Genomic DNA, 11253 nt, shown 5'->3' on the forward strand with positions numbered 1-11253 from the left:
TTTTTATGTTATATATATATATATATATATATATATATCAAGGTGGCGAACACCAAAAGCTGTAGGCTATGTTGTTATTGGTTGGACACTACACTAACAATGATTACATGATAAAACAAAGATTTTTTTAATTCCATAGCCAATGCAAAATCAAATTCTATCCTAGCCCACGTAACACAATTTCAGCAGCCATCCCTCCAAATTATTGGATTGAAGATAGTGCGTCATCAAGGAATATAATTGACAGTTTAGGCATTTTTGAACAGTGCAAATCTCAAACAATAGATTAAAATTTAAATTAGATCAAAAGATTTAAAATAAGGAATTTAATTGGGTCTGATCATTTAGAACAGGATTGAAGCGGAGGAACACATAATAGCAACGTATTAATGGTTAGCCTAAATGTGAAAAAAAATAAGCTTCCTTAGAAAACTTCTTGCGAATATCCTTCCGCAAATATTATTTTTATGGATGTGAACTGAATTCTGGAAAGATTTTACTCAATATCACCATTCCTAAAACTTTTTTTGTGTATTTAATCAGATCTCAAAATACCAATATTAGAAACAATAATCATTTAATATGATGAATGAGTTGCTATTTTATAAAAATGTATTTTGCTCAATTTAGACAGCAGTCAAATTATTTCTGAATTTATATAATTACTTTGGTTTTATTAAAAATCATTTTAAATGAATCAGAATAATCTGTAAAGGTCGTCTGCAATCGTAACCAGGTAGCTTTTTATTTCCTGGAAGTTTCCACGTGTTTACAGGATTAAGTATCCATTAATTTTAGAGCTAAATTTTCTCAACTTCAGTAAAATATCACGTTCAATGCGCAAATAATAGTTCGACCATCCGGAATAACTTTTGATCAGATGACCAAATCTTCACGTTCTAGGACTCAATCTTAATGATTGACAATATTTTAAGTTACAAAACTAGTACAATATTTCAAGTTACAAAATCAGATACAAAAACGTACTTTCTCTGAATAAACATACGTTTTTTTTCTTTATTAGGATTTCTGGTTCCTACAATTTAAGGGGTAGTCGCAATCAGGGATATACTGTCCCAATAGTTTGTTCCGGAGAGCAGGCCAAATTTTAGACGCTTTAATGTTAATTATACTTTTTGCGTATTTCACCATATCTCGAAAATTTATTTGAGAATCGAAAAAAGTTTGTACAGAATAAGAAAATTCGTTTATGGAAAGATTATCGTTTATAGGCATGCAAAAAATAACTTTTAGTAGCTATTGATTATTATTTCGTTTTCTTTTTAATAACGGTAAAAAAAAATCGGTAATAACGGTAACGGTATTAGACTTAGACTTTGAGTAGAGGTTGGGCAGCTCCAAGAAGCAGGGAACATCGACCAGAGGTCTATTGTACCCAAACCCTAAATCATGATTAGCATGAAACCCCTATAGCTGAAATAAAATTTAGCAAGCATCTTACAGGAACATCTTGCAGTTCTCAGGTTTTGACGCAATGCTGTCCTAAATGCTCAAATCTTTGAGCAGAATAGACCTCATAATCACAAAGTATATGTCGTGATGTTTCTTCTTCAAGATGACAGCCTCGACAAAGAGAATTGGATTTAATTCCCCTTATATATAGGTGTCTCCTGAGGAAGCAATGTCCGGAAAGAAGACCAATGATCTTCCTTAAACTGTTTCTATTAAGCCTTAAAATCTCCTTTTGATGTACACAGTCATGATTCAGCTCCTTACCTTGTCCCTGACCGTCAGCAACGCGCCATTGCTCATGGGCAATTTTGCCGTACAACTTGAATATGGATGCCCTAAATGAGGTGGGAGAAATGCCTAGTGCAGGTTGAGGCCCCTAGAAAATTGCATTAGAGCCAGCCCGAGCTGCTTCATCAGCTAGCTCATTTCCACCAATACCCATATGTCCAGGTACCCAATGCAGGGATACCCAGTTATGAGTAGATAGGTCACAAAGGACCGAGAAGCATTTCCACCCTAGCAAAGAGGTGAATTCACACTTTGACAGGGATAGGAGAGCAGCCTGACTGTCAGAACAGATGCGGAAAATCATATTTTGATATCCCATGTCTAAGCATATCGTGCAGCACCAGATAATGGCATAGACTTCAGCCTGAAAAAAGTGGCATAGTTTCCTAAGGGAAAGTGAAGTTTGGTACCATCATTGGAGCAATAAATTCCTGCTCCTGATTTAGGACCAATCTTTGAACCATCGGTGTACCATATTAGACATTTGCCTTTAAGCTACGGAGGAGAATTAAACGATTCATCTCTTGTAGGAAAATGGATCTCGAAAGGGTTATGAAAAGCATATCTTAGTGGCATATAATCACTAGGCATGATGAAGGAGGCATAATGGTATGTCCATCACTTGTGAAACAAGATAACCCCATGACAAGCGTTTGGAATACTCTTTCCATAGGCCAAGGTACATAAGACGCTTTATGCCTGTCTGAGCTTCAACTTCAATGCAAGAAGCCCAAGTAAGCTCTCAAGAGCAGCTGTGGGAGTGGTCCTAAGACAGCCTGACCGGGCTACACAGACCATTCCTTATAGTCTATCAAGATTAGACCTTGTGGAGTTCAATCAAGTCTTTGACCATCAGACGATTACGTCATATGTGATAATAGGACAAATAATCATTGAGAATATCCAGTAAACTATTTTGGGGGATAATCCCCAGGTTCTACCAATAGCATTTCTGCAGGACCAAAAAATCTTCGTGGCCCTACTGATACCGTATTCAAGATGATAACCCCAATTAAGTTTGGAGTGAAAATAAACCCCGAGAAACTTAACTATCTCCGTGAGTTCCAATTTATAGTTCAGGTAGTATACATTACCTAGATCAAGATGCCTTTTTTTTGTTAAGGCTACATAACTTATCTTGGACGGATTGACAGATTCACAGACAGTCAGAGCACCATCTAGCTACTTCTAGAAGTGCATCATTCATGATATCAGAGACTGCTTTACCATGCTTGCTTCTGACAAGAATAACACCGTCATCAGCATACCCGATACAGGGAATGCCAAGATCAGGTAACCTAACTAACAAAGAGTCCATTACCATACACCATAGGACACCATACACCTTGGCCTAGAGGATAGCAAATTGGCTATACACCTGGCAATTATTGAATTTATGCCTCTCTTTCCAAGTGCATTGATGATTGTCTCAACAGGGACTTCATCAAACGCACCTTTAATGTCAATAAATACCGCAAGAGCAACTTGCCTATCTGAGATAGTTTTCTCAAGCAGGAAGGAGAGCTCATATAGAGCAGTGTCCGTTGACTTGCCTGGTAGATAAGCATGCTGTGTGGAGGACGGTGGCTTATCCATCAGCACAGTGTCTCTAAAGTAGCTGTCAATTAGCTTTTCGATAGCTTTCAACAGACAGGAAGGGAGGCTAATTGATCTGAATGATTTAGCCTCAAAGTAATTTTCCTTATCGGGTTGTGGTATGAAAATTACCCTGGTATTCCTCCAAGAATAAGGTATATACCCAAATGCTATACAGGATCGGAAAATCCTACATAGAATAGGGGCTAGTATGTTCACCCCCTGAATAAGCATTATTGGTATGATATCATCCATTCCTGGAGACTTGTAGGGCTTAAACGATTTGATAGCCAACATAACCTTTTCATAGGAGACCACCATCTTGGCGACCTCCCAGTCATACTTACTACAGTAGTTGTAGGATTGACATGAAGATGTTCATTCTCTACAGGATTGGATCCAGGAAAGCGAGCTTCAAGTAGTTCTCTAAGAGCCTCTTCCCCTGATTCACTGTATCTTCCGTTTGTAAGACGGATTGCATTTAAATTGTAATTAAAGTCTTTTGTAAGAATTTTTGCAATCTTTGCGGTGGCAGAAGTAGCGTTGATACCATCACAGAAAGTCTGCCAAGAGCGACGCTTAGATGCTCTGATAGCTTTGTTAGAGCGTCTGATAGCTCTGATAGGCAGTTAGAGCGTTTCGGTGGAGTTGCCATTCTCCAGATTTCTTTGCTCTGTCAAATAGCTTCCTACATTTCTTACGTAATTTACTAAGCTCAGAAGACCACCAAGGAACTCGCCTTGGGGAGCTAGTAGACTTAACATTACATGAAATATGATATGAATCGAGTATGATCTGTTGCACTTGGTCAACAGTCCACTCCACATCATTTACATTATTGTACTTACCAGAGAAGCTCCCCATGCTCCTCTCCAGAACTTCTCTAAAGGAACCCCAATCAACTGTTCTGGGGTTCTTCCTTATGACCTTCAGTCCTGAGAGACCTTTAATAGAAAAAGTGATTAGTTCGTGATCTGAAGCAGTAACTGCCGCAGATACCTTCCAATCAGTAACGTAATCTATAGAAATAGAGAAGCATAAAGTAAGGTCAATGACTTCGTTGCTTGTAACAAAGGTTCATTGCCTTTATAAAGGACATACAAATTAGAAAATAAGATAGATTCCATAAGTAAATCTCCCCGCTGGTTACAATCACTGCTACCCCACACTGTGTGGTGAGCATTTGCATCACAGCCGAAGATGATTCTACAGCTTGAACTACCGTGGCCAATTAAAGCCCTAGTAATATCAGACAATGGGTCCTTCTCCTCATAGGGGAGATAAGCTGAAACTATGACAAAGTCAGAAATTGTCTCATTGTCATAAAATTTTAGCTTTACTGCAACTAAATCCCTGTTAAGAAAGTTGACAAGATTAAGGGCATTTAGATTAGACCTAGCCACTATGCAGGTCCTGGGAAGGTCACAACGGGTATCATAAAAAATATTGAAACCTTTAACGTTGAGACCCATAATTCTACCCATGCGGGTCCAAAGCTCTTTTATAAGAGCAATATCTAGTTCTCCATCATTTAAGCTTTTAGCCATAAGGCTAGAGGCAGCAATGATGGATAGAGATTAATCTGACCAACCTTGATTGTTGCCACAATTGGTTAGCAATATGAGTGAAACCAGAATGGCACCTACCTATCTTGGTTAACATTAGAAGATAGATCTTCCCTTAACAGCTCTATTGCTACGTCGACACCAAGCATAGAAGTTAGTGAGTCAGGTCGTAGGGTTACGTCTGACTCGGAGCTTAACCCTAGTTCTGAAAAATCAAGAGCTCCAATTGAACTTTCCTTGGAATCATGGGAATTAGCCTTCCAAGTTTCATCCTCCTGATCCATTTCCTCCTGGTCATCAGGTTCGACAGAGAGGACATCCGATGTTGTTGGAGCCTTTGCTGCCTTTTTCTTGTTAGGATCGTGGATAATCTTGAAGACACCATGATCCACACCAGTGAGTGCACAAAAGTTGGCCCTCACAACATCTTCCAAGTCATCAGGCTCCACCTCAAAGATCCATCTAGAGGTGCCCGGTCCCTCAGCACTCTGCATAACCCTCCACCTCATAAACTTCAACCCTGGGTTTAGTCTCTGACGATTCCACAAAAAGATGATCTGATCAGAGAATTGTTCTCTGGTCTTAAAGGCGAACTTCACTGGCTGGGGTAACTCCTCAGCGCATAAAACTTTAAGCATGAGGTCGTCCAAGTATCCGTCATTAAAGTGTCCTCGAATCCACTCTATCGTGTACTCATTACACTGTAATACCAACGCTCCTCTTAGAAGGTTGTTGCTGTAGATCTCATTCATTCTTCTGCCACCGGGAATGGCGTCAGTCTGCGCTAAGATCTCCTTAAGGATGTTTTTTAAATCTCTCAGAGAAAGCTTGTCCGAAGTAAAGTCCTTCCGTACAATAGCTATCTTGGTCGACTTGACAGCACAAGCAAAAGAAACTCCAGATTGGAGGCCCCCATTTGGATCCCCCTTCCTCCAGCTCGGCATCCCAACTAGGGGGAACCACTTCCCTGGATTGGGCTTTCCTCCCAGGAACAGCATCCTCTCTGAGCTTCTTTCGTTTATGGGTTGGCACATTGGGTAAGGGCGTTGCATCAGAAGACCTTGATCTCTTAGCTCCGCCACTCGCTTCAGTGGTCCTCATTTCCCTCAACTTCTTTCTCCAGCTCTTGGGGGACATTCCAGTGGCGTCAGACACACTGTCCCCCGAGTGCCTCTGGGGATCAGAGACTCCTACAGAGGAAGGGTCAGTGATTTTGGACGCCTCACCAGCTCTCGAAGTAGGCTGCAAAGCAGTGATATTGGCACTGGGCTCACCTGAGGACTTACCAAGTGCTACTGGAGACGGTAGAGAACTTTTCAAACAGGAACCTCTGCCTAATTCCTGAACGCATTCCTTGTTAACCGGCGCGACGGATGATGCCGTATCAAAAGCTTTACATGTGCTCATCATATTGTTTGCCTGCCATTTAGTTACCCAGTGAGAGGTATCCAGCGGTCACCACGTGGAATCGGCAGGCATTACCCCTCGAGTTGTCAGGTATACAGTTTCTTATAACTTTCTAAAGAATGCAATTTTACATGGCAAATACAGAATTTGAGCGAAATCAGCAGAATAGTTCCCGAGAATTTGAATTTTAAAGAAGACGTTTTTTTATAATTCGATTACTGGAGAATTATGTGACTTAGAAATAGATGACAGAGATGAGAAATCGCATCATGAAAATAGCACTAAAATTGCCGTAACATTTAAAAAATTAGAACTTGTAAAGAAAAATGTTTGAGGCTCATAAAAATTTAGCGCTGTCAGCAAATCAAATTTTAACAGATTAGCTACATTCCTGTGGACAAAAGACTGCGTGTTATTTTTCACTGCAAGTTTAACTTTTAATAATTCTCGCACAATTACCCGAATTTTTACATTTTTTCCGTCCAATGTACCCTGTGTTCATTTTCCCACTCTATTCACAGTATCAAGTTTAAGTCATATAGTTTTTGCTCATGAAAACAAAATATGAAGTAGAATGCGAGAAACAGTAGCGTCGTTTACGATTTTAAGATATAGAAGGAGAAAATTATTTCAACTTTGGAGTATGCAATACAACTTGAACTTCACAATTTATTCAAATGTATTTCCAAAAACATAATATACAATTTACGTTATTTTAAGTTCATAATTTTAAAGTGACATAAAATTTTCTAGGTGCATCAACCCCATAAGAGCAATGATACGTGATCGCGCGATTCTTTTTTTAAGGCCCGCGATATCACATATAAAACGAGCCGTTCTAATTTCTAACGGCCCAAGATCACACGGCCGAGATCTCAATTAAGTCTTCTCGTATAAAATCTCGTATTAGTTACGCATAGCGCGTATAAACTCGGAACCTTCAGAAGAGCTTTTTCTCTCCTCCCGCCCGGTCCTGAAGGGGTTAAAAGAAAGAAAAAAAATCACTTTTTAAGCCTATAGTCTATTTGTCATAAAAAAATATTGGTTCAGATATGTAATTTCTCGTCTCTTAAAAATTGAGTAAAGAATTACAATGTCTGAATTCACTGCATAGGTATAAATTGAAATAACTGCCAGACATTCCTTTAAAATCTATCCATTCACGCTGACAATCCATTTATTCGAATCCTCCGGAAATATTGTTTCTCCATTACCTTTCCCTCGCTGTCAGAATTTCATTTCCCTCTTTCAAATGTAATAGTTCTGTCTATTAAGGAAGTCATTCACTTGAAGATTAAATTTATGTCATTGAGTATTCCAATCACTTCAAATGGAGTTTAATCTTAATAAAAATAAGAAAAAATATCTTAAGAATTTCTAGTCATTTCCACTTTAAAATTTTTAAAAGGAAATTCTGATCGCCGTAGAGGATGTCAAAAAGCTATCCAAAAATTTTTTTTTGCCTTTAATGTGATGTTTTGAATTTTTGATTTTATAAGAGTAACACTTTATACTTTGTTATTTGTATTGTTTGTACTGATGAATGATCCTATTGAATGTCTAAATGAATAACTCTTGGGAGGGAGATTACATAAACATGGACGGCAATACCGGATTGTTGTGAACGAAATGTCACCCCCTCCCTCTTTTTTTTCTTCTTATTCACCATAATACCAAATTGACTTTCAGAGACATAACTAAGGGATTGGCAATGTTTGATTCATCCTTGTCAGTTGTTGCTTTGCATGCAAATCTTATGAGGCAACACTAAAAATACATACTTTAAGGAACACTTTAGAACTTTGAAACTTTTAAGTCATTTGTAAACTTTTCACTTTTAACGGCATGTCATTTTAACTATTACAGGACCCATAAGCATCGTAGGAATGATGTTTGGTATTCTCATTGGTGGTGGCTTGGTGAGAAGATTTAAACCTCGTCCACGAATTCTTACAGGAGGATTGCTTTTTGCCGAATCCTTTGGTCTCTTGGCTCTTCTNTCCATTTATTCGAATCCTCCGGAAATATTGTTTCTCCATTACCTTTCCCTCGCTGTCAGAATTTCATTTCCCTCTTTCAAATGTAATAGTTCTGTCTATTAAGGAAGTCATTCACTTGAAGATTAAATTTATGTCATTGAGTATTCCAATCACTTCAAATGGAGTTTAATCTTAATAAAAATAAGAAAAAATATCTTAAGAATTTCTAGTTATTTCCACTTTAAAATTTTTAAAAGGAAGTTCTGATCGCCGTAGAGGATGTCAAAAAGCTATCCAAAATTTTTTTTTTGCCTTTAATGTGATGTTTTGAATTTTTGATTTTATAAGAGTAGCACTTTATACTTTGTTATTTGTATTGTTTTTACTAATGAGTGATCCTACTGAATGTCTAAATGAATAACTCTTGGGAGGGAGTTTAAATAAACATGGATGGCAATACCGGATTGTTGTGAACGAAATGTCACCCCCTCCCACTTTTTTTTCTTCTTATTCACCAATACCAAATTGACTTTAAGAGACAAAACTAAGGGATTGGCGATGTTTGATTCATCCTTGTCAGTCGCTGCTTTGCTTGCAAATCTTATGAGCCAACACTAAAAATACATACTTTATGGAACACTTTAGAACTTTGAAACTTTTAAGTCATTTGTAAACTTTTCTCTGTTAACGGCATGTCATTTTAACTATTACAGGACCCATAAGCATCGTAGGAATGATGTTTGGTATTCTCATTGGTGGTGGCTTGGTGAGAAGATTTAAACCTCGTCCACGAATTCTTACAGGAGGATTGCTTTTTGCCGAATCCTTTGGTCTCTTGGCTCTTCTGATATCAATGCAAATAAACTGCCAACCCGTACAGACAGATCAAGAAAGCTCATTCACGAGTACGCTGTGAGTAAAAATGATAAGTTTAATGTAGACGGCAATTTAGAGCCGGCATGAAATGAACCTCAGCGTTTGGATAGAGCTTAAATTCACTCATTTCTTGATAAAAACTTGCAATTATTTGTTGCAATCTAAAGTTTTATGAATAGAAAAAGTATTTAATAGTTTAACTGTTCTTTAGCCAAAATACTGCTGTGTCTTGATATGCTGCATGGCAAAAGCAGTAAATCGTTTAAGATACTTCCAGAGCTAACAACGATGGAGGAAATCTACTTGTTGTTGACGTATGCCTGTTTAAGCAGAGGGATAAGATTATTCTTGTTTTCCATTGGCCTATCTATGGCCAAGAATTCGACTTTTGCTACATCGATGCATCACACCCATTTACAGGACGGACCCATTCATACATCCATTTCTTCATCCACAGATCGTAATTTCGACCTGAATCAGAGAACGATCGTTCTCCAATTCAATACCCCCAGAGGTATTGATTTTTTATGGAAACATGGAGGACTTTGCGATTCGACAGATTTAACGTGCATCAGTCACCATACACCATATTGTAACTGTCTTCGGCCGTCGGGTGTTCGAACCCTTGAAGTCTCGGACATAGGTGGACCCACGCCCTACCGATAAGTCTATCCCGGCCTGGTAGATCTACTTTCGCAGAAGAAATTATAATCGGCACTTTTTTACAAGTGTCTGTTTATTTTAACAAGCAGTAAATAATTGTTAATAAAAGCTTCAGATGAATAGTCTTATTCAATGGACTCTAAAAAAGAACACCCTAAATAACTTTGGATCTAAGGACCAAATTTTCACGTACTGAGATTTAATATTAATAGTTCGAAAGCTAAACCTTAAGTATTCTAATTAATTAGCGTAGACGATATTTGAAGTTACGAAATCAGACACAAAAATGTACTTTCTCTGAATTCTTTTATTTCAGCGAATCAGGATTTTCGATCCTCAAAATATGGGAGTGCTCGCCATCTGAAAAATTGGGTCCCAATCGTTTGGTGAAGAAAGGCGTTGGACCCTTTAATCTTAATTTCACGTTTGTGCATTTTGCTATATGTCTAGAATTTTTGAAGCAAATCAAAAACATTCTCTCGCATTTATGAAATTCGTTTTCCAAAGATTCACTCCAAATAAGTAAATAAATAATATTTTTATTTATATTTTAGTTAAAAAAAAACATTCGATTTTTTTAACTGTAGCAAGTACAGTTTTTGACATTACTTTAAGGTAAACAAATTAAAATGACAAAATGCATGATATGTACGAATTCGATTAAATAGTTTCGGAATTATTTATTTTCAAAAAGTCGTATATTTAAAAATTCATTTTCTCGAGAACCTTTCGACACATTTTGTGTTTAGTTTTTTTAGTTTGTGTACTGAATTATAGCGAAAGCAAAGTTTGAACTCATGTATTCACATATTAGGATTTTCAAGTCGTGTTTTTTTTTTAAAATGGAAGTATCGTTTATTAGAACAATTAAAATACGCCCAATGGTTCAAGCTGATATTTTTCTCCTTATTTCACTAATTTTATAGCTTTAAATAAACATTTGGTTCGCAAGTTGGTTTTTACAAGCTTAATTTACTATGCTTAATACTAATTGATTTCTCTACTGTTTCAGAATGAATTTAGAAAATGACTGCAACCGTGACTGCTTATGCACTACTAAATCTTATACACCCATTTGTGGTCCAGACAAAAAGACCACTTATTTTTCACCCTGCTATGCCGGATGCAACAGTTACAATAACACCGAAGATGATAAAGAGGTAAATATATTGCAGCAACACTCTTACAATCATGCCGACAAACATGCTAGTAATAAACAGAGCGAACTGAAACTGAAAAAAAAAATATGTTTGTTCAAGATTTTATGCGAATAAATCAACGTTGAGGGAATATAAGCAATTCATAGGGAAAAAATGCTGCGAAAATCAAAGTTAAATAAAAGTTTTTAAGGAAGATTTAAATCTGTATCAATGGGTATCAACTAGGACTGGGCTATAAATCGATAT

General features: G+C 37.4%; 1 protein-coding gene across 2 annotated transcripts in view; it reads left to right on the forward strand.

Moving 5' to 3' along the window:
- The window catches only part of LOC107441394 (solute carrier organic anion transporter family member 74D), a 44327-nt gene that overhangs the window by 22235 nt on the left and 10839 nt on the right, over positions 1 to 11253 (forward strand). For both annotated transcript variants that reach the window (XM_071184365.1, XM_071184364.1), the window contains exons 5-6: positions 9022 to 9220; positions 10860 to 11007. In XM_071184365.1, the coding sequence (XP_071040466.1) occupies positions 9022 to 9220; positions 10860 to 11007 (347 nt within the window). The remainder of the gene's footprint in view (positions 1 to 9021; positions 9221 to 10859; positions 11008 to 11253) is intronic.

Source organism: Parasteatoda tepidariorum, chromosome 8 (genome assembly GCF_043381705.1).
Source record: "Parasteatoda tepidariorum isolate YZ-2023 chromosome 8, CAS_Ptep_4.0, whole genome shotgun sequence".
Lineage (NCBI taxonomy): Eukaryota > Metazoa > Arthropoda > Arachnida > Araneae > Theridiidae > Parasteatoda > Parasteatoda tepidariorum.